This window comes from Macaca mulatta, chromosome 1, assembly GCF_049350105.2.
Source record: "Macaca mulatta isolate MMU2019108-1 chromosome 1, T2T-MMU8v2.0, whole genome shotgun sequence".
Lineage (NCBI taxonomy): Eukaryota > Metazoa > Chordata > Mammalia > Primates > Cercopithecidae > Macaca > Macaca mulatta.
The window spans coordinates 194,044,892-194,069,973 of NC_133406.1; the positions used below are offsets into that span (position 1 = coordinate 194,044,892).

General features: G+C 52.9%; 1 protein-coding gene across 3 annotated transcripts; it reads left to right on the plus strand.

Moving 5' to 3' along the window:
* The first annotated feature begins 1,947 nt into the window (after positions 1-1,947).
* TMEM275 (transmembrane protein 275) lies at positions 1,948-14,588 on the plus strand. 3 transcript variants are annotated; one of them, XM_077990715.1, is made up of 6 exons: positions 1,948-2,158; positions 2,249-2,309; positions 2,564-2,817; positions 12,569-12,670; positions 12,963-13,294; positions 13,356-14,588. In XM_077990715.1, exons 4-6 carry the CDS (start codon positions 12,661-12,663, stop codon positions 13,581-13,583), a joined length of 570 nt encoding a protein of 189 aa, XP_077846841.1. In that variant the 5' UTR covers positions 1,948-2,158; positions 2,249-2,309; positions 2,564-2,817; positions 12,569-12,660; the 3' UTR covers positions 13,584-14,588.
* The last annotated feature ends 10,494 nt before the right edge of the window (positions 14,589-25,082 follow it).

The window sequence follows — 25,082 nt, forward strand, 5'->3', positions numbered from 1 at the left end:
ACAAAAAACTAGCCGGGCGCGGTGGCGGGCGCCTGTAGTCCCAGCTACTCGGGAGGCTGAGGCAGGAGAATGGCGTAAACCCGGGAGGCGGAGCTTGCAGTGAGCTGAGATCCGGCCACTGCACTCCAGCCTGGGCGACAGAGCGAGACTCCGTCTCAAAAAAAAAAAAAAAAAAAAAAAGAAATAGTGTCCTTCTCCCAGGATCAGTGGAGATGGCACTTCCTCTTAGATGCCTCCCCTGACTTTACTGTGCTTCCCAGCCCCAGGGTTTCCCTCCTTCACAGCCCAATCACTCTGAGTGGCCTTTGTCTGTTTCCCCTCCTGAGAGTGGGAGCAGAGGGCCAGGCACCCAGAAGACACCCCAGTGGATGTGGGAAAACCAAAGTTTTCTGAAGCAGCAGAGTCCATCTCAGACGGGAAAGCTGAGGCCCCACTGGAAAAAGGACTCATCAAGTCCCATGGTGAAAGGTCACGGGGCCAGGCCTGCAGCCAGGTCTCCTATCTCTCCCTATCCAAGGCTCTATCTTCTGCTGTCCTCTGCACGGGCGGCAGGGATCAGCTCTCTGACCACAGCGTGACAGACCTCCACAAAGGGGCTGCCTTCCACAAATGCTGGCCAGGTGTAGAGACTTCGGTTCCTTCAGCTGGGAGAAGCAACTTTCTCTCCTTGAATTTCTCTCCTCTCCACCCGATTGCTGCCTATTCCCTGCCCCTTCTCTTTTCCTTCATTATCATCAACAATAGCTCAGGCTGCTGGTCCCTCCTCAATCAGGAGGTGACCCTTCCTCCTATCCATCTTTTCGATCCTCACCTCAGTGCCCTAGAGATGCCCCAGGGTGGAGGGGATGGGAGTGGGGGATGTGGAGCCTGAGCTGTGGAGAGGGTGGTTCCCTACCCCCTGCCCATCAACCCCTCTCAGCCAAGCTCTCCCCAGGATGGGGCTACGGAATCCCCAGTGCCTGGCAGGGCCAGGCACAGACAGATGCTGGGGGCCAGGTGCAATAAATCAAGGAATGAAAACATACAACAGCAAGAGCTGTGTCCACTGGGGAAGAACTGGGTGAGGCTTCAAAGGACCCTTAAACTGAGTGGAAATTCTTGAGCCTGGTCCTCTAGTTCCTCTTTTTCCTTGCTGTGGGCTTCCTGAAACATGTTCCCTCCAGCCCAGGTGAATGTCACAATACATCTTCCTCAAGTACATCCCCAGCCTCAACCTCCCCACTCCCATAGTCACAGGAGTAGTCAATGTGGAGACATGTGGCTTCTCCCCCTCACACTTTGAGAAAAGGTGAGGTCAGGCCCAGCTGGCATGGGTAGTACGGTAGCATTAGGGAGAAGTAGAACCCTCCAATATTTCAGCATGGGACAGGGGCATGGACAGGGACAGGTCTTTGAACCAAGCTCTTCCAGTAGTCTGTTCAAGAAAAGAAATTGGTTCTTTCCAATAGCCATTCTCACACCAGGACTGTGACTATGACTGTGCCTGGCCCTGGGCTGGGTGCTGAGAACACACAAGTGACCCAAAGGTGGAGAGTGCTTGGTCCAAGCAGCTTCCTTGAAGTCGCATGCCTGCTGGGCCAACCTGGAAGAGGATTGCCTAGGCTGGGGCTGGAGTTTGGAGATAAGACTCACATCCTGGTTCCCAGGGGCTGGGGCAAGAGGCTGTGGGGCCTTGAGCCTGGCTTTCCCTGGATGCAAAGGGAGGATATGGTAGCCCTTCCCCACAGGGCCGCTGTCAGCATGAAGGCTGCAGTAGGGTTTATGAATGGATGAGTGAATGAATGAAGGCAGAGGCTGGAGAGATGTTCTTTCAGCTGAACTCCTCCAGGGTCTGAAAAGTCAGCACCTCAGTCTTCCCTCCCACACAGCCCAGCCTGGAGGTGGGCCTGCTGCCCAGCACTCCCTCCCCAGCCCTCAAACCAAAAAGCTCCTACACACACCACCAGGAGATAGAGTCACCCGCTAGACAGGCTCGTGGCCACACCCCTTTCTAGGGTGCAGGATTGCTGGTTAATTGGAAGGGATGCTGAAAACAAGCCCATCCCTGGAAAAATTCCCCATCTCCCCTGCCCCACAGCTCCAGCCCCGCTCCTGAAAAGGTGGAGAATCCATTTGAAGTTGAAGGCAGAGCCACTTCGGCTTGTATCCGTGCCCTAGAGTGAGTTGCAATATATCCGTGCCTGGCTCTCGGAAAGTGCGGACGAGACGGTGTGGGTGGGCTAGGAGTTATTTGCAAGGGTGCTTGCAGACCGCGAAGCCTGGAGGAGAAGGGGAGAAGGACGGAACGGAGCGGAGAGGGGAGGTGTATGGTAAGAACCCCGCTCGCCCAGGGTTGAAGGGGAGCTGAGGGTCGGCGGCCAACGCTTGGAGGAGGGGGGCTGCGGGAGGCGGCTGGGGACCCGCACAGGCCAGCGCGCTGGCCCCTCCCAGTCCACCGCCGCCGCTGCGGGGGCTGCGCCAGGGGAGCCGAGCCGAGTGGGAGCGGGTCTGCGCGTCTCTGCCCTGCCCGCACCGGCTAGGGGTCCAGGACGGGGTGCCCTCTCCCACCCACCTGCTGATCCAGAGTCTCCAAGCTGCTCGGTCCAGGACCACCCCCCGGCCCGCCCGGAAACCCAGCCGCGTGGGAGAGGGCGACCCCAACTCCAACCCCCGTGCTGTGCGCCGGCCCAGGCCCTAGAACCCAGCGGACGGCGGAGGGGGTGCCCGGCCTCTCTCCTGGCTGTCCTGCGCTGGAGGGATCCTTCCTTCCTGCTGACCCAGGGTGCTCAGGGGTCAGCCGGGTCAGGCCCGCAGGGGAGTGTCCACGGACCGGCTCAGGCAAGTGAAGGAGCTGTGGGACGCTGGCGGGAGGGGGCTGAGGAGGGGACACTTACTGGAACGTGGAAGAGACTCCATCCAGCCTGAGCTCCAGGGGACAGGAGTAGTGCCCGGAGAAGCGGTCAAAAACCTGTGGCCGTGAGAGGACAGGGCTGAGAAAGACAGAGACGGATGCAGGAGAAGGGGAGACACTCCGCAGGCACTGGCGGCTCCGGGGCTTCCTCTGCTCCACTCTGACCCCACCCTGCTCTGAACTGGGTAGGACTCTGCCCTAGAATCTCACCTGTCCCCTCCATGTCCGCCCCAAAGCCCAAAGTGAGGAGGGGATGGGAGAGAAGAGAGCACAGAACAACTTCAAATCCAAGAGACAGGAGAAGCCAGGAGGGCCGAAAACGAGCCCCTCTGACCAATGTCTCCCCCCACCATTTACTTAACCAACATTCACTGGGCCATTTATCTAACCCATATTCACCTGGGGAGAGGCAGGCACCCAAACAAGGTGGACATAATCTTGGCCCTCAAGGAAGATGGCTAGGGCCTGCAGACCTGGATACAGGAGTCATGGCACCATGAGGGTATCAGGAGTTGAGGAGCCCTGATTTGCAGAGTTTCGGAAATCTGAAAGAAGGAAGGAAGGAAGCAGCATCCCCGCTGCACTCTGAAGGGAGAGCTGGGGTCAGCCAAGGGAAGAGCAAGTAGGCTCATGGCTCAGGCACAGCGAGCTCACACAGCTGGTGAGGTCAGCCCGCAAAAGCAAAATCAAGGCAGGGATGAGGAGGGTGGCAGGGCCGGGCAGCAGCTGTGAGGATCCTAGGAGGAGAGATGGGGCAGTGATGAGACTAGAGAGGAAGGGATGGATTCCGGGACGCTTGGAGGGGAGAGTCTGCAGGGCTTAGTGATAGATGGCAAATGTGTGGAGGGAAGCCTGGGGAGAGAGGAGCTGAGGATGAAGCCCAGATTTTCTGGCTGGGTCTGTGGGCTCTGTAGGTGAAGATGAAATTGAGGGAACTGTATCCCAGGGGAAGAGTATGTTTCCAGGAGGGAGGCTTCAGTAGGTCCCAAGCTCTGGAGACGTCAAGTTAGCTAAGAGTTGAACAGTGTTCATGGAATTCAGCAAAAAGGATTCAGCTGGTGGCCTTGGTGAAAGCAGAGTCTGTGGTGTGATGGGGCAGAAACCAGACTGGAGTGGACTGGCTCTTGACAAGGAGGTGAGATATATACTGTAGACAGTGCTTTCAAGAAAGGGACAGAGTGTTAGCTGGAGGCAGATGTGGGGTTGAAGGAGGGTTTTGTTTCGAGATGGGAGAGGCCTTCTTAGATGCATCCAGTGGGAGGTGCGGTCCAGTGACGGGTTGGTGAGCTCAGACTAGGAAGTGGGAGGTTTCCCAGTATCCTTAAGGATCACAGTGATGCCAGGGATGTGGATGTACAGACAGCCCATGCCACCCAGCCGTGGTTTTTTCACCTACAAGGCTTAGCAGTTTAGGCATAGACTTGAGGTGGCACAAAGCCAGACTGTTGCAACTGAGGCTTTGCTGGCAGCTTTGGCAGAAGGACAAAGGGACAAATTAAGTTGCAAGAGAGTAATGGAAATAAGTCAGTTTGGGTTCTTGGGTAGATGCAGACAGAAGTGGAAGCAAGAGGATCATGGAGAAAAATGCAGAGGTCCAGGGATTGCATGAGATCAAAGAACAGTTACAGCCAGCGGCAGTGTGGGGTTATGAAAGGCACAGATTTAGGAGACACACAGCCTAGGTTTGAATCACAGCTATGCCATATATTACCATGATGTCTGTGACCTTGGGCGATTCTTCTAACCTCTCGGGCCTCTGTTTCCCAATCCATAAGTTAGTGGCAGCAGTAGTGCTACCTAAGGGTTGTCATGGCACTTAAATGAGTTAATATATATAAAGGGCGGCCAGGCGTGGTGGCTCATGCTTGTAATCCCAGCACTTTGGAGGCTGAGGCCAGCAAATCATGAGGTCAGGAGATTGAGACTATCCTGGCCAACATGGTGAAACCCCGTCTCTATTAAAAATACAAAAATTAGCCAGGTGTGGTGGTGTGCACCTGTAGTCCCAGGTACTCATGAGGCTGAGGTAGGAGAATCACTTGAACCTGGGAGGCGGAGGTTGCAGTGAGCCGAGATTGCACCACTGCACTCCAGCTTGGGCAACAGAGCAAGACTCCATCTCAAAAAAATAAAAATAAAAAAATTATATATATATATATACACATACACACACATATATGGCTTAGAACAGTGTTTGTGCTGTAGCCGTGTTTGTATGGAGGTAGCAGTGGAGTTACAGTCGAGAGTAGGGTGTCAGGGTTTCTCAGAGGTGGAATGGTTCAGGGTGATGACAAGGGTGATAAAGTCCTGAAGGTGATGAGGTATGAGGAAGTGTAGCTGAGGTGGAATGAAGGAATTGAGCATTGGAGATGAGAAGTCAGGAAACTAAGAGGGCAGAGGGGTTGGGTGGTTGGGCAAAAGATGCTGAAGTTCCTCAGGCTGGGGAGGGAAGTGGAGCTAGTTCCAGAGCCTTGAAGGGAAGGAGACAGATAGGAAGGGCAGTTCCACTCCTGCCAGTCTGAAGTCCTCTCTCTCCACCCCTCCAGCTGGCTCCAGACAGCTGAGTTGCTTAGGGTAGAGGCAGAGGCCCAGGTTGAGGTTAGAGATCCCAGTCTGGCCACCTATATAACCCCTGCTGGGGACTGTGGCCTGAGGATTCTGTTGGGGAAGTGCAAGAGCACCAGGAAGGACTGGAAGGGAGCATCTTTGCCTGGATTGTTACAAAGGCTCGGTCTAACCAACACAGACCTGTGATTGCTCAAAGAAGCTTTCGGAGTCTTGTGCCACTGGGGCCTCTCAGCTGTGCTGGAAGCCAGCTAGACCATCTAGATCATCTAGATCAATCTCGCACTTCACCAATGGCAAAGCTGAGCCCCAGTGAGGGGAATGGTGAGTGCTTGCCTTTTGCCAGCATGGAGACCCATTGTGAATGGGCAGGCACCATCAGAGCAGCCACAATGGAACTCCTATCCACCCATCACCTCTCCCGGGGGGTTCCTACTCTCAACCACCTTCCCTCCACCCTCACACTTCCAGGCAAGGAGAAGTCTCCAGGACAGCAGCTCATCTCCATCAGATAGGCAGGCAACTGACAGTGTGTCATATGTTGGCCTGTGTCTGCAACTCTGTGTGTGTAATGCATCTATGCATCTGTGTTTGTATTTCTGGATATGTCCAGTCACTGCGTGTGTGTCTGTAGTGTATATGTGTGTGTGTGTGTTCGTGCAGGCACATGGGCTCAGGAAGGAAGATGATAGATCCCAGGAATCAGACACAGGAGCTAGAAAGCCACACCTTCAGGCTTCACCCTCAAACCTTATTTCCAGCTTGAAGACTCTGTGTGTGTGTGTGTGTGCACGCGCGTGTACACACGCACATGCACACATGTGAGTATGCATGTATATGCATGTGTCTATGGTGAGGACAGGTCCATGGATTGGCTAGGGTGAGGGTGATGGTAGCTCTTTGGGCTCTGGGTTTGCAGAATTCAGTTGGCAGAAGCGGAGAGTTCCCAAGGTAGTGAATAAGCCCCAGCCGGCAATGAGTAAGAGTGATGTGGGAGGTTCCTGAGGATGTAGGTGCTGGGAAGAGGGCTGGCCCAGATTTCTAGGGACTGAGAGGGAACAGAAGGGCTAAGACTAAAAGGAACAGAGGAGTTCATAGTGAGCAGTAAAGAGCTCAGACTGAGCAAGTGAGGGGCTCAGCCTCCCCTGGAGGACAAGGGGCTGGGGCCAGTGGCTGAAGTCTGGACTGAAGCCCCTATGCCCAGAGGCTCTTGGGCCTTTGGACCAGGAATCTGGAGCCAGGAGGCCTGGCAGCTACCTCTAGTCAAGCAACTGCTCTTATGCAACACAAACATCCCAGAACCATGGGTTGGGGGTACAGGGGACGTGCAGGCTGACCTGCTGACCTGAAGGGACTTTGGACAGAGACTCCCTCTCCAGGAGCTCTTGCCTTCACCAACTGAGGACCACCCCCTTGAGCCCAAATTTTTTTAATAAGCAAACATCTCTATACCTTTCAGTAAACAGCAATTCTAATGAACCAAAAACATAAGCTTTTCAATCTGACAAAACTGGGTTTGAATCCCAGCTTTCCCTATTGCAGCTGAATAAACCAAAGTAAGTCCCTTCACCTCTTTGAGCCTCAGTGTCCTCACTATGAACTAGGAGCAGGACTGCAACAGCTCACAGGGTTGTAGTGAAGGTTAAATGTGCTAATGTAGGGAGAGTGCTTAGCACAGAGTTGCTGCTCAATATGAGTGTCCCTCCCCCTCAACCAGAACCCCTGTGTGGCAGCTGACTTCCCAGGGAAACAACGGAATCCCAGCCTAAAGCAAATAATCTGGTACAATGCGCAGGTACAGCCATATACATTTATATGTATACGTATACATAAATGTTGATTTTATGAGACCTTTTGATACACTGACAGTAACTTCTAAACAGGTCCTCATTTCCACCTTTATGAACCTCAAGTAGTTGAGGGTGGGGCAGCAGATTGATTGACGAGGGACCTCAGTTTGGGGACAATAACCTCATTATACTCCTCCCTTCACATCCAGACAACTAAGGCCCAGAGACGGACCCCAGCTCTCCCAGGCTGCCCAAACAGTGTCTGCTCCTTCCGCAAACTGCTTGTGGACTGGATTCCTCACGTAGAGACCATGGGGCCTCCCTAGCCAGAGGCAGGGCAGCAGGGAGGGTGAATTGCTTGGCCAGGGTCGTGGGCAGCTGAATGGCAGTGTTCAGAACCCTCGTTGGATGGCAAAGGGCTTGGTTCTGGCCTGGCTTGGCCATAGACCTCCTCTACTCCAAGCCTCAGTTTCCCGCTTCTGAAGATTTAGGGGCTCAGCAACTCGGAGTACTCACTAAAGTGAAGGTCTTCCAGTCCTCGCAACTCAAGAGTCAGAGCAATGCCCTTCCCTCCTGCTCAGGCACTAGGATTGAAGGCTGGGCTTGGAATGAAGTAGAAGGGGCTTAGAGGACTGGGGAGAGCAATAGCATCAACTCAGAGTCCTGCTTCCATAATCCAATAGGCCAGCCTGGAAGTGGCACGTGTCACAATTCCCTGGCCAGAACATCACACAGTGCCACCTAATCACAAATCAGCCAGAAAGTGCAATGTTAACATGTGCTCAGTAGAGTGGAAAACCAGAAAGATTTATTGAACAGTGCCAAGGACCCCACAACAGAGCTAGCCAGAACACCCACAACAAAACAGAACCAACACTGCAACAGCAGCAGCTGGAGCCCCCAGTTCACCAGATGAAATGGTGGTGCAAATTGAATTACAACAGCTGAGCAGCCTCAGCACCTCATCCCTGCAAACTCCTAGATCCCCATTAACCGGGGTGGAGGCAACCTCAGGAATAAGCCCAACACCTACATGTTCTTAGTCCTTTGCGTGCCTAGGGCAGAGACCCTTTTGTCTTATAGTCACTGTGCCTCCCAGGAGTAGATAAGAATCAATCATTTATTAGCAATTAGCACTTAGAAGCTCAGCCCCTGGGCTGGAATTAGTTTCTGTTGAACCTAGTTTGCTAAACCAAGGAAGAAGCAAAGTGAATTTTACCTTCCTTGAACCAGAGAAAACCTGTCTTCCTCTGTGGTTGACATTTGAGCAGTATAAGTTCTAATTACAGGAGCTTATCTACAGGGCCTCAGAAAAGCCTGTGCCTCAGTCATTCAACAAACATTTAGCAAATCCAGCACTGTGCTAGGTTGAGAGCACAGGCTTTGGATCAGTACACCAGATTTCAAATCCTGGCACCACCACTGCAGTTGAGTGGTTTGGGGTGAGTTTACTTAATCTTTCTGTGTCTCAATTTCCTCATCTGTAAAATAGAGGTATAATAGTAATACTTAATGTTGTATTAATTTTAAATTAATTAATTAATTAAATAAAAATTTGTTAATTTTATGTTGTAAAAATTAAATTAGATATTATTATAAGTGCTTAGCATAGCATAACTTAGTTATAGATCTATAAGTGCTAATTTCAGATTATCATCTAGACTTCTGTTTCTGGCTAAAGTAGACTAACTTCTATCAGACCAATTTACCTGCTGAGGATAAAACTTTAAAAGCTGGATTAAGCATTTAAGAAATCTGTTTAAAGGCATGGGAGAGCTACCAAGGCAGTGAGGACTTGAGGGGGCCAAGATTGTGGAGAGAAGTAATACTAGATTTTGATTTTTCCCTAAAGGCATTTTCCAGTTTGTAGGAGGTCATGAGACTGGGGAGTCAAATTGGAATTCCGGGCCTAAAAAGGGAAGGGGTACTGTTAAACACCTACAGTTTTTATTGGGAAGACCAAAGCAACACTCTAGGACTAATGGCTAACCAGATATAGACTAGACTCAGAAAGACTGAAACAAAGTTTCCAATCAGTATAATCTTCTATTGGGTTACAGTGGCCTGTGGTTCTTTAGGAGCCTGTCAGAAGCAAAAGCAAATCCCCTCTGGAGGAAGATAATATCATTCAAAGCCTCATGCTAGCTCTATAATTTTTTATACACAATGTTGGACATTCAATAAAAAATTATCTGGCATTTCAGGAGATAAGACCAAATGAACAAAAGCAATAAAACAGACAATAGAAACAAGCCCACTGGAGATCCAGATGTTGGAGTTTTCAGACATGGACTCTAGAAGGTTTAATATGTTCAAGAAAATTAATAACAAGAGGGAATCTTTAAATAGAAAACTGGAATCTATGAAAAAGGATCTAGTGGAAATTCCAGAACTGAACAGTTATAACAAATGAAATCCATTGATGGATTTAGCAGCAGAGAAGACACATGTGAAAATAGGATTAGTAAACTAGATAGTTAAAAAATATTTCAGTAGAAAAATATCCAGACTGAAATAAAGAGAAGGAAGGAAGGAAAGGGCTAGAAAATACAGAATAAAGTGTAAAAGAGACATATGGGACAATAGCAAATGGCTGAACATACATGCATTGAAGGTCCCAGAAGGAGAGGAGAAAGCGAACAGAGAAAAGATAAGAGCTGAAATGTTTCCTGAACTAGGGGGCGATATGATGCAGCCACAGATTGTAGAAGCATGAGGAAGGATACATATAAAGCAAATATCTACAGAGTAGGATAAATACAAAGAAAAACTCACTGAGGCACATCACAGTAAAACTGCTAAAACCCTAAGGCAAAGGAGAGTCTTCCCCATATGGGAAAAGAAGCAAGATCCTGGCTGGGCGCGGTGGCTCATGCCTGTAATCCCAGCACTTTGGGAGGCTGAGGCAGGTGGATCACGAGGTCAGGAGCTCGAGACCAGCCTGGCCAACATGGTGAAACCCCATCTCTACTAAAAAAAAAAAAAAAAAATTAGCTGGGCATGGTGTTAGGTGCCTGTAATCCTAGCTACTCAGTAGGCTGAGGCAAGAGAATCACTTGAACCCAGGAGTCGGAGGTTACAGTGAGCTGTGATTGCACCACTGCACTCCAGCCCAAGCAACAGTGCAAGACTCTATCTCAAAAAAAAAAAAAAAAAAGAGAGAGAGAGAGAGAGAAGCAAGATCCCTGGACTCTCCAGCGGCCAGGGCCTCCCTGACCCTCATCCAATATCAGCTTCCAGGAGACTGATGTGAAGTGAGGTGAGCCAGACTCCCTCCTCTCCATCGGGGCATCCTCATACTGAGCCCTCCCCACAGAAGGGAACTCCTGCCTTTGTCAGATAATGTCAGATGTTGATGAATGAGGTTGGGGAGAGGTTTAAAAGGGGAAGATGTGGGAATCTCACAGACCCTCCTGAGGATCAAATCCTTCTCTATAAAATTAAGCAAGATTGTGTAGGGTGTGAGCCAGCTTATCTGTTTTCTGACTCTGGTCTCAGAATGTCTATTCTTCCTTTCAGTCCAGCCACCGGAGCCCCAATCCACTTCCCTCTCTGAGCCTCAGTCTCCTCAGTTGTAAAATGTGGCTATTAAAAAAAATTTTTTTTTAATTCTTTTTGTTAACAACAACAACAACAAAAATAGATGCAGGGTTTCGCCATGTTGCCCAGGCTGGTCACAAACTCCCAAGCTCAAGCAATCTGCCTGCCTCAGCCTCCCAAAGTGCTGGGATTACAGGTGTGAGCCACCACACCCAGGCAAAATGTGACTATTAATAGGCATCAAGCAGTAGTAGAGATTGTGATATCATGGATGTAAAAGTGCTTTGCACACTATACATTGCTGTACCCTTTTAGAGGTTGCCATCCCTGGCTGGCAGAACCATCAACAGCAGGTTAGAGAGCAGATGTTCATGCAGATGAGGAGCTCCCTGAGGAAACTGGTCTGTAGATGCCCTCAAGAGTCAACATGTGCTTTATTTGCTAAGATTTGGGGATTTCTGACTTCCTGCCAGCTTGGTACGGCAACAAGGTGATTCTGGCTGGAATCTCAGTAGGGCTGCCCCCTCTCAGCATGGTGCCAGGAGAGGGAACCCTGGAGTCATCAGCTCTGGACAGGCCTGGAGGTGGCCTTTCAAGCCCTCTGACCTGCGCATCCTGTGTGTCGAGAGTGAAGGATCTGACACTAGCCCTCATTTTCAGTCAGTCATCAAGCTTTCTCCAACCCCACTGGGTATAGGGTTTGGACACGCAGAAAGGTACCTCCACCTGGGAGACAGCCCAACTTTTCTGTTTCCAAACCCAACATGACCAGCCTCCCAGATTTGAGACTTCATGGCTCCCTTCTCTGTCAACCACCACCAGAAGGGCATGGTTAACATTTATTAAATTCTCACTGTTCTAAACACTTTATTTAGCTTAAAGTATTTAATTATCACTGTACCCTATGAGGTGGGTTCTATGATTAGCCCCACGTTACAGGAGGTAAGACGGAAGCAGGAGAGTCAGGCCCCCTGTGAAGGTGGCACTCACTCCCTGCTCCTCACCCTGCATGCTCCCCTTAGACCCGCAGTACCATCTGATTACTTCCCTTTCATCCCCATCCAGGACCCTTTTCTGGCATTTTTTCCCCACAATTCTAACACTAGCTAAGATCTCATCCTTTGAGGGCCTTTGTACCAACTAGGATCTTATGCATTATAGAACAGAATTCTCAAATAGAAGTCATAAATCCCTAGACTCTAATTTTATTACTCTTGTTTCTGCATGTATTCCCAGAATTCTAGAATCCAGCAATAGATCCTAGAACCAGAGACATCTAGAGAATCCTAGAAAGGAATTCTAGCGTCCAGCAATTAGACTTTTGAATCCAGGTTCAACAGTAGAACAATAGGGAGTGGAGTGGAGATAGGATTGGAATTTAATAGAATGCCTGGTCTAGAAAGGGTCCTGGTGCCTTAGATCTGCTCCAGCCCAACCCATCTCATGTGGGAACTGTGCCCTCTCACTGAACATCTGAACCATCAGGAGCTCCTCACTCTCACGTGGCCACTCACTCCAGGGCCTCATCTGATATTCAGAAGAGTCAGTGTCATTGCTACACCTACCGGAGCCTAGGGTGGGGATGCTGAGGCCAAGTCGCATGGTCATTCAGGTCCTGGTTCTGGATCTTGGATAAACTGCTAGACCTCTGGGAGCCTCAGTTTCTTCACCTGAATAAAAGGGTAGGAGTGGGGGTGGGGGGCAAGGTCAGATGATTTCCAACGCCTCTTCCACTTGAGGGAGTGAGTTGTCTAAATCTCAAGAGCTGCCATTTGCCTTCTAGTTAGGGTTACTGAAGACGATGATGATCATGTAATGAGCACCTAAGCTGAACTGGACACTGTGCTGAGCACTTTCCAGCCATTCTCTCACTCAATGAGTCCAGGTAGGCTTCCAGGAGGAGAGGGGTTGGAGGGGTGGTGTCTGTTTAGAGAACAAAAAAGTGACGAGAGAGGGAGGATGGCAAGATTGGCCACGAGGGACCCCCGGAACTAGGTGGGGATACAACAAGCAGACTCTTCCCATATGGGATGGGTTGTTGCTTTCCAGAGACAGAGGCGGGGGGCTGACCAAGATGACCTCTGCCCACCCAGGCACTGAGTGTAGCTACAGAAGGAGCCTAGGATTCGAGGTCGAGACACACTGCTTGACCCCGCCCTCTTGCTGTGTGCCCACAGGACTAGCGCGAGGCGGCTCCTGGCAATTGGGCTGTTCCGGGCCGGCGGCAATAGGGAGCTTGATGCGTGTCCGCCGTGCGCAGGCCGATGCCGCCGGCAGAAAAGAGCAAGGGACCACCGGTCCTGGCGCCCGCGGAACGCGCCCGGGGCCGGGGGCCGGGCCTGCAGTCGCCTGCGCTGTGCTGCGCCTGCGGTCTGTGCGCGCTGCTGGCTGGCCTGAACGTGACGCTGGCGGGCGCCTTCGCCTCCTTCCTGCCCGGGCACAACCCGCTGCTCGTGGTGGGGCCGGGGCTGCTGGTGCTAGCGCTCGGCTTCTTCGCGGCCTGCTGCGTGTGTAGCCGCCGGGGCCCCGCGCCCGGCGCGCGCTCGGCGGCCGCGGTGGGCCCTGGCCAGGGGGGCGGCCGCGCCGGGCCCGTGGCGCTAGAGATGGAGAGCAGCGAGCGCACAGCACAGGACACCACAGCAGTGCAGCTGAGCCCTGCAGTCTCAGCCGCGTCCTCCGGCCGCTCCAGCCCCGGCCCCAGCACCCTCGCCTTGGAGGCCCCGGCGCCCGTGGCCGTCTGCGCGCTGCGCTCGGAAGGGGTCCAGCTCAACCCGCCCCAGGAGCGGGCCGCCCCCTAGCGGACCAGGGCCCCGCCGTGACTCCGCTCTCCGGGTTCACTCCCCTTCCTTCCGTGCCATTTAAGAGGGCAAAAGAAAAAGAAAAAAGAAAAGTTTTTCTTTCCTTTCTTTCTTTTCTTTTTCTTTATTTCCTTCTTTCTTTCTTTCTTTCTTTCTTTCTTTCTTTCTTTCTCTTTCTTTCTTCTTTCTTTTTTTTCTTTCTTTTTCTTTCTCTTTCTTTCTTCTTTCTTTCTTTCTTTCTTTCTTTCTTTCTCTCTCTCTCTCTCTCTCTTTCTTTTCCTTTCTTCCTTCTTTCTTTTTAACAAGGGTCTGGTGCTGGGCGCAGGGGGCCTCATCGTTTCCATCTCCCAAACTCCTGGGTAGAACGTGTGATGGTGTCAGGGGTCACACTCCGAAGAAGGGAGCAGCAGACCCTTGGCCCCTTAGGTGGGGTCTCTGGTCCCTACTAAACCTCACCCATCCAGCTTCATGAAAGTAGGCCCCTGGACCCTCGAACCCTGACACTGCAACCTCCCCCTGGCATTTGGGCACTGTGAACCAAGGAGCACCCACCCTGAAGGGGCTAACCACCAGCAGTGTCAGTCCCCCTCCGGAAGGTGGGAGGAAGAGAGGAAGAAGGGACAAATGTCAACCTGGGCTGTCTCTGTCATTGCACACACAGTGAAGGGCTTGCAGCCCCCTCTCCTGCCCCTCCCTACCCTCCTTGTTTCTACCCCAACATGACCTTTGGGATTCATTTGGCCAAGAAACTGTGGCTCTGACTTGAGCCAGGATGGTCCTTAGAAGCAGGCTGGGGTGAGCACTCCCCACCCTTGCTGTCTGACTAGGAGCAGGGATAGCTGAGACTGGGCCCCTGACAGAGGTGAGTGGTGAGGGGGCCTCTGCAGCCCTGAAAGTCCTAGTGTGACCTTCACTGCCAACAATGCTGGCCCCCACCCACCATGACTGTGCCACACCATGCATTCCTGCGGTGCCTCACTCCTCAATAAAGCGCCTTTGGAGTCAGTCCTCTGTGACAGTGCAGGCCGGGAGGGAGGGTTGGCTGTGGGGCCTCTGGCTGAGCACCTTGGGTTCTGGGGCCCTCCCAGCCTGTGGCTGAGTGCCCAAGCATCCTGGTACCAGCCCCTCTTGGAGACCTAGAAGAGGGCTTCAGGAGAGAGGAGTGTGTGACTGTGAACAAAAGACTGTATCTAAGACTGTGTGCCTGTGAATGTGGGAACAGGTGTGTCAAATTGGGGGACTGGATGAACATAGGAGTGTGACTGTGGGTGTGATTGCCTGGCTCCTGTAAGAGGTGGGGAGTGGCAGCGTTTGGGTAACAGTCTGACATCACACATGCATGTGGAGGTGTGAGGGCAGCAGTAGTGGTTGAGGGCATGGTCACTGAGCAGGGATGGTGAGGGGAGAAGTGCTCCACGGGGTCATGCAAAGCCCAGATACTTTGCCCAGTCTTGTTGGACTTGCTGAGTTTGGGCCCAGTCTGTGGTTTATCCAGGTGAGGGGGTGGGTGAGGGGGCCAGGTAGAGGAATAGGGGCTGCCTTGCAAAAAAGAAGAGGGGTCAGGGGACTGAGGAGAAGACACTGCAACTCTGGGCCAGCCTTTCCTCTCCATGCAGGTACCTAGGCAAGCAGTGACTGGGGCACATGCTGGCCCACCACCCCCAGCTGGCTATGACTCCCTGCCCATCCACTCCTGGCTTCATCACCAGCCTCCCTTTCTCTTTACAAGACAGGCTTTGGTACTGCTCTGCCATGACCCAGACACTTCCCACCAGCCCTGGGCTCTTCCCTCCTCTGGCGCCATCTCCACCTCTGCCTCTCCTGCTGTCTCCCCCTCTCCCACTGACCTAAAGAAGAGCAAATCTGCCTGAGCAGGTGCCGAGCAGGCCATCTCTATTAATTTGCACGTGTCAATGGGCCTTAACCTTTGAAGTACCCAGTACCTACAGCTGCTGACCTCTTCTCTGAGCTCCCCAACCCACCCTGTATGTGTGTAGGAAGACCACTTCTCCATGCTCCAGTCGTGTCTCTTCTGGTGCATTGGTCTGCAGCTTCAGATGCCAGCTGCTGCTGTGGTAGAGCAGTAGGTGAGAGGGGCCACCGCTGGTGCAGCCTTGGGGTGTGGTTGGAGCCACCTTTCTCCTACCACCTTAGGATTCTAGCCCTGCAATGCTAGGCTCAGCCCAACCCCTCTCCCACCTGCTGTTAGATGCCTGGAATTACATTCTCTTTCCTCTTCCCCCACAAGACTTCCAGATCCTGTTCTGCAAGCCTGGCTGCTGCAGAGGAAGAGTGAGCCTACGATAAGGACTCAGGGCAGTGGGACATGGATCAATGGTGTGGGTGGAATGGGTCAGGGAAGGGAAGGTGGGACATTGGCTCCCTGGAGTCGCTTCCACTTACACTCCCAGCTGAAGGTCATCATCTGTCTTTTCTGTGCCCCGCTTCCTCCACAGGCACACCAGAAGAGATTTTCCACATCCAGTGCCCAGGGCTCACTTTCCCATCAGCTCCAGTCTGCCACAGTGGGGACTTCTCACTTCACACCCCTTCCCTGGGTGACACCCGGGGACAGGCCCCTCTAAGGCAATATGGCCAGCGAGGCCCTAGGGAAGCCCCACTCTCCTACACAGGGTGAGGCTGGAGGGCGTGCTCTGTCTCACACCTCTGCAGGCCCCTCCCAGGCAGGCTCCAGACCCTGAAAGGGCCTCTGGGCGGCAGGTTTCTGTTAAGGAGAGGACATGATTCTGACAGCGCAGAAGCATCAAGCTCCCTGACCTTGGGGAATTTGAGCAGGGACCAGTAGTTCCTGCAGGGATGCTGCAGACCGGCCCTGGAATGAAGGTAAAACCTCCCACTCCCACCCTAGCACCTGAAAGTCTAAGAATTGAGGCACCAGGGCCTATCCTCGGAGGCACACGGACTGTGGTAGGGAACACAGGACTGGTCCTTCTAAAGGAGGGGTACTCCCCAGGGCCTGGGGGGCTCTAGGGTGCTACAGGTGGTGAGTGGCCCCTGCCTCCCCAAGGAAAGTACTGCTGGCCCGGACAAGGGAGCTCATTAAGGGGCCAGGAAATGAGGTTTCCCCCACTCTCTCCCTCTAGGAGAAATGAGGGCCGCCACTAAGAACCTTTTTTTATTATTATCTTGAGATAGGATCTCTCTGTGTTGCTGAGGCTGGTGTGCAGTGGCACAGTCACAGCTCACTGAAGCCTCAATCTCCCAGGCTCAAGTGATCTTCCCATCTCAGCCTCCCAAGTAGCTGAGACTACCGGCACACCCCACTATGTCTGGCTAATTTTTTGTAGAGACAGGGTCTCACTATGTTGCCCAGGGTGATCATCAACCCCCGGGCTCAAGCAGTCCTCTCACCTGGGCCTCCCAACGTGCTGTGATGATAAGTGTGAGCCACTGTGCCTGGCCTTAGAATCGTTTTTTCACTAATTAAGAATTCCTGAGCCCTGCTGGGTTCCCTGCTATGTGGGAATATAATGATGAACAAGCTCTCAGGGAGCTCACGTTTTATTTGGAGGAGACAGACAATAAAGAATTAAGTAAGTGAGCAAGTGACACCGAAAAGCTTAGCTAGTGAACAGCACTACACAGAAAATTACATAGGATGTTGTGATAGATAGAGGGACTTGTCAGATGGTTGGGGGATCTTCTCTGAGAGGTGGCATTTAAGCTGAGCTCTGAATGGTGAGTCAGCTATACAAAGGTCTAGAGCAGGAACATTTCAAGCTCAGGAAACAGCCAGTGCAAAGCCCTAAGGTGAGAATGAACTGGCCTGTGTGTGTCAGAACAAGAAAGAAGGGCTGTTGAGACAGAGGTGGAAGATGAAGCTGGAGAGGTGGGGAGGGGGTAATGCTCAGCTCATGGAGGGCTTAGTAAGCCCGGGTGAGGAGTTAGGATTTGATTCTTGGTGAGATGGAAGCCACTGGAGGGTTTTAAGCAGGGAAGTGACATGATCTGATTGATGGTGGTAAAGACTGCTCCACCTGCTGTGTGGAAGTAACAGGGCGGCACGGGGCAAGAGGGAAAGCAAAGCTAGGAGGGGCAAGCTAGGAGGTCACAGCAGTGAGACATACGGGCGCTGGGACCAGGGTGGTTGCTCGGAGTGGACAGATTCTGCACCTGTTGGGGGAGTTTTGGGGGCATGAAAGAGAATAATCCTGAGGAAGTTCTAAAATTTTGGTTTGAGCACCACGGTGTATGGTGGATGATCTGGTTTTGGGGAAAAAAGGGACATCCTGGTAAGGCAAAAGACCTGTTAGCCCAGAGAGACTGTCCCACAGAAGCCGGAGCCACAGCCCTGAGTTCTGGAAGAGGAGGCGCTAGGATGGACACGTAGAAGCTGTCGGCATGTGGGTGGTGGTGAAACTCCGAGGAGAGAGGAAGACAGAGAACCCAGAAGCTAGAATAGTCTAACCACAGACTCCATGGGGAGCAGGGAGCCCGCGTTGCTGACTTCTGAATCCCACTCGGCCTTCTGTGATGCCAGGAGACTTCCTGATGAGAGCTGTGGACTAGGAGTGAGGGATTAGGGAGAAGTGGAATGTGAGCACCAAGAGGCCAGAACTTCTGCTTTGTTCACTGCTGCACCCTCGGTGTCCACCTGGCACAAGGTAGGTGCTCACTAAGCACCTGTGGACTGAAGGAAGAAGGAAAAGGTGTGGATCTCATCGCACAGTTGAGATTCCAGGCCCCCAGTAATATGGTTTTGTCAAGATGCCTAACTCTGGGCAGGAAGGGAGAAGATCTCATATGTATGGGAGTTCCCCCAACCAACTGCACAGTTTTCTATTTCTCTGTGGGGAGGTGGGGTGGCACAGGAAGGAAGGGTTGACTAGATCAGCATCGAAGGACCAGCCTGAGGGCCAGGCTCCCCAAAGTAGGAGATGGCCAGATGGAGGGACCAAGCCTGAGGAAATCGGCACTGTTGGAGACTGCCACCAGAGGGCACCCCGGGCACATAGCAGGAAATAGACACTACTCATCCCAACCAGAAAGCACAATTTCGCCTTTTCCTCTTCTAAGGTCCAAGGCCCTACGAAATGGGGAGATCAAGGGAGTTGGGGGAAGAGGGGCAATTAGGTGACTCAGATTTACTAAGTGACTCATCCAACCCTGGAACCTGACCTTATTACAGAGAGAGCCTGGATCCTGGACAGAAACCTAGCCTTTATCAAGGTCACAGATAAGTTCTGAGTCTGTTTATAGACTAAACCCTGACCTTGATCTTAGACTGAGCCCTCACCCCAGTCCATACTGAGTCCTGACCTTAATCATAGACTGAACTTGACCCTAACCACACTCTGAGCTCTGACCCTGCCTGTCCATTCATCAAACCCTGACCTTGATCCCAGATTGAGCTCTGACCCCGGTCCATAGACTAAACCCTGACCATTACTGTATAGTGAACCCTGACTTGGACACAGACTGGATCATGGACACATATTAGCCCTTATTCGGGCCATAGACTGAGCCCTGACCCTGAACTCTGAACTCTGATCACTGAGTCTGACCCTGAATCTGGTGCCAACCTGAACACTTACCCTGATCCATATGCATTGTATCCTGACCCTGGACAACAACTGAGCTTTTATCATGGTCACAAATTGAGCCTTGATCCCTAAGACTTGCTCTCCCAACACCCCAGTGAGCTAAGGACCTTCCAGAAGAGGCTCTTGTGTCAGGCCAAGCTTTAGTCTCAGAAGGAAGTGATTCCTGGAACCAGTTTTGTTGTGGAGAGAAGGAACTCTGGGTCTCCAAATGGTCCAGAAACTCCTCGGTGTTGGACCCCTGAGAGGCAGCTAGGTACCTTTTCAAGGTACCCTCCACAGCTGGGGGTGTGGGGCCTCTTCTGCCGGCCTGTCCCTCTGGGGAGCCTCCCAACTGGCAGCCTCTTCATCTGCACTTCCAACTCCCTTCTGCTCCACGGTCTGTGCTCCACCCCTTGCTATCTTTCCAGGAAAATGAGGAGGGACATTCCATGCGAGGGGTGGAACCAGGCCATGACTGAGGGCCCCATGCCCCCAACCCGTACCCTGGCCAGAAGAGAAGCCCCTCCCTCTGGGAGCTCACTTTGGCTGCTTGCTCCAAACAGGCAAGACAAGGTGAATCAGGCTCAAGGCGGCTCCAGCAGGGCCTCAGGTTGACAGCCGCCAAGACATAGGAGCACGAGGCAGCTGTGTGGGAAGTCCACTATGTTCCTGGAGTCTGCAGCGCGTGAAGGTGTGGTAGGTGAGGGCAAAGGACAGCACAGTCCCTCCCCGGGGCACACTGACCAGTTTAATTTCCGCCATCCCCAGGGTTCAGCCTGGGTGCCCTCCCGCTGCAGGGCCCACCAGCCTCAAGGCTCACCTAGGGAGGCACCGAGGGCGGGGGTGGGGGCCAAGCCAGGCAGGAGCTGGGGCGGGGAAGGGGGGCGGCTCGAGTCAAAAAACGCTGACGCTAAAGACAATGAGCTCTCCGAGGCTGAGGCAACTCATTTGGTCCCGGCCACGCTTTATTAAATTCTCATAAACCTGTCAGGGGGGACAGGGCTCGCTTCAGTTTACCTCATTAGCCCGACACAATGACAGTGGTGGGGGGACAGGCAGGGTGGGGGTGCGACAAGGGGAGGCTGGCACTCAGAACTGAGAACTGAGCCAGCCGGGAAGATAATTGAATTAAGTGGCTTTTGTTAATGGTTTTTAAGACTCCAAAGTGTAAATAACATTTAGGGGCTTTCTTTTAATGGGGCTGGGGTTTGAGAGACCCGGGGAGCTTAGGGGAGGCCCAGCCTGGTCCCTGACTTCTCCCCCACCCTAGGGGAGCTCCCGAGGGGAGAACCTGCGGAAGCCACCCCAGGGATGCATTGCAGTTAGCCTTGGGAGGACCAAGAGGACTTCCCCGAGGAAGGGGACAACCCATTGGAGCCAAAGAAGCTGAGACAGCTTCCTGGTGAGTCTTTGAATAGAATCAGAGTACGTGAGCAAAAGAGGGGATGGATGCAGGGGGCTAACTGTGATGACCTACCCAGTCCTGGAATGCTGCTGTCGGACAAAGTGGCCAGGGATGTCTCTGAGATGTTGCTGGAGGCCTGGTCCTGGCCTCCTGGGGTCAGTGTTCATTCGCCATGAGAGGTCAGTGGGAATGGAAGGTATTGGCTGTGTTGCCAGCAGGTAGTGAGCTCCCCTTAAAGCGTATGTGGGAATGCTGTGAGTTGGGGTATTCCCAAACAAGGCAAAGGGTTAGACTAGACCCCAGGCTTGCTGAAGGCAACTGGACTTGATCCAAGCTGGAAGAGGAACCTGAAAAGATGGCATGGTGAGCTCACTTCTCTGGGGGCACTAGGGCCTCGGGGAGCTAGGTGCCAGGGAACAGGGACATAGAAGTTGATAATCCAGCCCCTGGCTTTCCTCAGTCAACAGCTTCTCCCTCCCTGCAGACAAGACCAGGTTGGGGCATTGGCTGGATTGAAGGCAAAGGGCTCTGAGCTAAGATCCCAAGGGGCTGGAGGTGAGATGGGGCGAGGCCGGCCCTGGGCCAGCCCACAAAGGGTTAAGGCGCTAATCGCCCTGCATGCGACAAAGGGAAGTGGGTTTTCTGATCCAGAAAGGATCAGTCCCTGGGATGCCCCATCAGGCCCTTCAGCGTGAAATTACACCCCAGCAGGGGTGCTCCCCTCCCCCTACACACACATTACCCGCGGGGCCTGGCACAGGATTAGGGCCCAGAGTCATCAGCGTAATAGATCGCACCTCCCCACCCCATCCCTTCCCCCAGGAGCCTTCAGTCCTGCCTGCAGGCCTGGGCCAGCCTCTTTCCTCACGTCTGTCCACCTGGCAGTTGCGCTGCCTGGTCATCTTGGCCACACTCTTGGTCTAGTCATTCCATCTGTCTCCTGCAGCCATACATTGAGCCCCCACCTCCCTCCTGGTCGTAGTGGTAGTGTCTTCATAAGCTTTAATTGGCCTGCCAAAGGTACATTCCATTGCTTCTGTATTTGTTGTCTGTCTTCCCCCTCGCACATCAGGTGCTGTCCTGCTCAGCACTGTATTCCCCGTGACAGGGCTGCATCTTCCACACAGATGGTGCTCAGTCAGCTAATGTTGACTTCCCATCCACCTCACGAAGACTGGGGCGTGGTCCCTAAACTCTGGACATTCATGCTGAGGACTAGGAGACTGTACCAGGACAGGGCCATGTCCTCTGGAAGACAGAGGAGGCTGTGGCATGGCCGCTGCCTTGGACCCAGTCTCATCTCAAGGTTGGCATGAGGGAGGCAGGCAGGAAAAGCGACAGGGCCTGCAAGGACAGAGGGTCCACCTGTCCTTGGCTGCTATCCCAGGAGATCCTCTCACTCCACTGCCCCAGGCTGCTGTGCCTTTGCCCTCTGATGACCTCTAAGCCCCATCTGCAACCCTAGCCAGGAGGACCCAGCATAGGAGGAAGCTCTGAATGGAACAGTTGAGGAAACAGGATGATATCATATGGAAGACAAAACCCAGCAAGACTCTCGGAAACCAAGGCTGTCTGAGAAAGGCGCCTGTATGGACCACCCTGACCAACCTCTACGCAGGAGACAGAGGCCCAGGAAAAGCCAGGGCTTCCCAAGCCTGTACTGCAAAGCCACGGCAAGGCCCAGACAGAAACCTGGTTCCCTGAGGCCCTCAGCAGAGCTTGTCCCTCACAGGCTCTTCCCAGTTAATTTAACAAGTTCAGTACTGATTGGACACAAACTCCACACCAGGCTGTACGCCATGCCAGCTTCTGCCCAGGGAGCTCCATCTGGCAGTGGTTGAGAACCATATATAGTGACCAGAGGCATCAAGAGAAGGAGGGGCATCTCCCTCCCCTGTGATAATCTGGCAAGGCTTCCTGGAGCCGGTGGCATGTGGCTAGACTCTGAAGAGTGAAGCCTCTCCCGAGGAAGAGAGACCGGCAGAGCAGAGGTACCCAGGGAGAGGGCACAGTGAGTGTGTGAGGCGCCACGCCAGTTGGGTGACACACTGCAGAACAGTGTGAATAGACATGTTCTGTGTGGCTCCCAGGTCAAGCCAGGCCTGATAAGGAGGCTACTGGGTGGCAGATTTCAGACAACATGAGGAAGAACTTTCCAACAGCCCTGGCGCAGGCTGCCCTGGAAGGTAGTGAGCTGCCCATCCCTTCAGGCTTGTGGATAGGAGCTGGGTATCAGTGATTCCTCCCCAGATGGAGGCCGAACTAGAGACCCGTGAGGATGTCTATTCCGAGAACCTGAAGCAGAAATGGCCAGACTTTGACAGGCCTGGCACTTCAGTAGGCGACCTCCACCTCCACACCTTGTCCATCTTCCTGGGCTCTGCAGGCCCCTGGTGGCTGGAGTGTGGGAGAGGGAGGTGACAAGGCAGACAGAAGAATGACTGCTTTTTCAGTTATTCTTCTATGTATCTATGGCTTCCACCCAACCCGGCAGGGTGGGGCGCTTAAATCAGGCTCAGAAGTTGTCCAAAGCCCACTTAAAAAAAATTAGGGACTGAGGGCTGGGCATGGTGGCTCAAACCTGTAATCCCAGCACTTTGGGAGACCGAGGCTGGCTGATCACTTGAGCTCAGGAGTTCAAGGCCAGCCTGGGCAACATGGTGAAACCCCACCTCTGTCAAAAAATACAAAAATTAGCTGGGCGTGGTGATGCGTACCTGTAGTCCCAGCTGCTTGGGAGGCTGAAGTGGAAGGATGGCTCGAGCCCGGGAAGGTGAGGCTGCGGTGAGCTGTGATCATACCACTGCATTTCAGCGTGGGTGACAGAGTGAGACCCTGTCTTTTAAAAAACAAATAGGGACTGAGGCCCAGAGAGGGGCTTTTCCAATAGCCCACAGTCCAAGAGGCAGGTTGGGGCTTGCAGGCTGTGCAGTCCTTTCTAGGCCGCTTATTGAGGGCAGACTGAAGGTAAACCTGAAGGAGGTGAGCCTTTCAGACGTCTCGCGGGCCCCGCCTCCACAGGGGCTGTGCAGGCTGAGGAGACAGGGCGGCGGGGGGGGGGGGCGGGGGGGAGCGGGGGAGGCCCGGGCTGATGAGCACCTGCCCTTATCTCCCCTTCACCTCTCCCTTGTCATCAAGCTTCCTCCTCAGCCCCCTGTCGTGCAGCTTCCACCTCAGCTAACCCAGATTCTTCCTGAAGCACTGGGGCTCCTGTGTCCTGAAGTTCTCTTCAGGAGAATCCTAAGGTGAAAAAGAATGTGTTCCCTCCCTCCTGGCTGCCCAGCACATGCTGTGCAGAGGCCAGGGGATGGGCAGGGTGACCTGGGAAGGACCCAGGCCTGCAGGTCTATCGTCCTGCTCGGTGAGACCAACACAGAGCAGCTTGTGCACACACTCACACCCACGTGCACCCACACACACCCACACAGGCTCTTTCCAAGAACAGCTCTTCAAGCCTGGCTGCCAAGATAAAGGAGCCACGGGGCGGTCAACCCCAGGAGGAAATATCACTTCTGCAACCTTTGTTGTTCAGAGGGCTTTGTGAAATCTCCAGACTCTTCTTGGAAAGGATCCCGGGCTGAGGTGGCAGTTTCCCACAGCGGGAGACATGGGTGAGGGCCACGCAGCCTCCCTGGCCTGGGAGGGGAGGCCAGGCTTAGAGTCATTAGTGGTGGCAACAGAAGCTTAATCCTTCACTTCCATTATTACCTCACTCAATTCCCACAAGCCTGGGGGTAGACAGAGGTCTCCCCATTTTACAGATGATGAAACAGAGGTTCCCAGAAGCCTAGCAGCTTATCAAATGGTCCACAGTGAGTCAGTGCTAGAAATGAAACTGACTGACTTGGCACCAGTCACAGGCTGAGCCAGCCCTGCCCCAAACTGAGTCCTGCCATGGCCCATTCTGAGCTCCAGCTCTGACCTCTATTTGAGCTGTGTCTTGCCCTAGATTGATCCTGAACCTAGCCTCAGATTGCCTCTCCTGTTAGCCATGAGCCCTTCGAGGTCAGAGACATGTGCACTTCTCATTTACCCCTGTTCCTTTACGTGGATATACGTGTGATTATTTGAGTAATCTCCATTTTATCCACTAGACTATATATAGGGCCGGGAACTGAGTCTATTTTTGTTTAGCGGCACTTATCATAATGTAATAAGAGCAATAATAACAAGCAAGTATTGGCCGGGCGTCGTGGCTCATGCCTGTAATCCCGGCACTTTGGGAGGCCAAGGCGGGTGACTCACTTGAGCTCAGGAGCTAGAGACCAGCTTGGGCAACACAGTGAGACCTCGTCTCAAATAATAAAAATAAAAACAAATTAAAAAAAAAAAAAGCAGCAAGTATTGAGCATTTACTAAATGCCAGAATTGTGCTAAGTGTTATACAGATGTTATCTCATTCCTCACAAAGAACCCTGAAGTAGGCATTACCATTCGCCCCGCTTTACCAAGGAGAATCCTGAGCCCCAGGGTAACACTAGGAGGAGGCATGTAGACAGACAGGATGCTCTTGGTAGTTCCCTCCACCCCTCACACTCAGTTGCCTGGTGA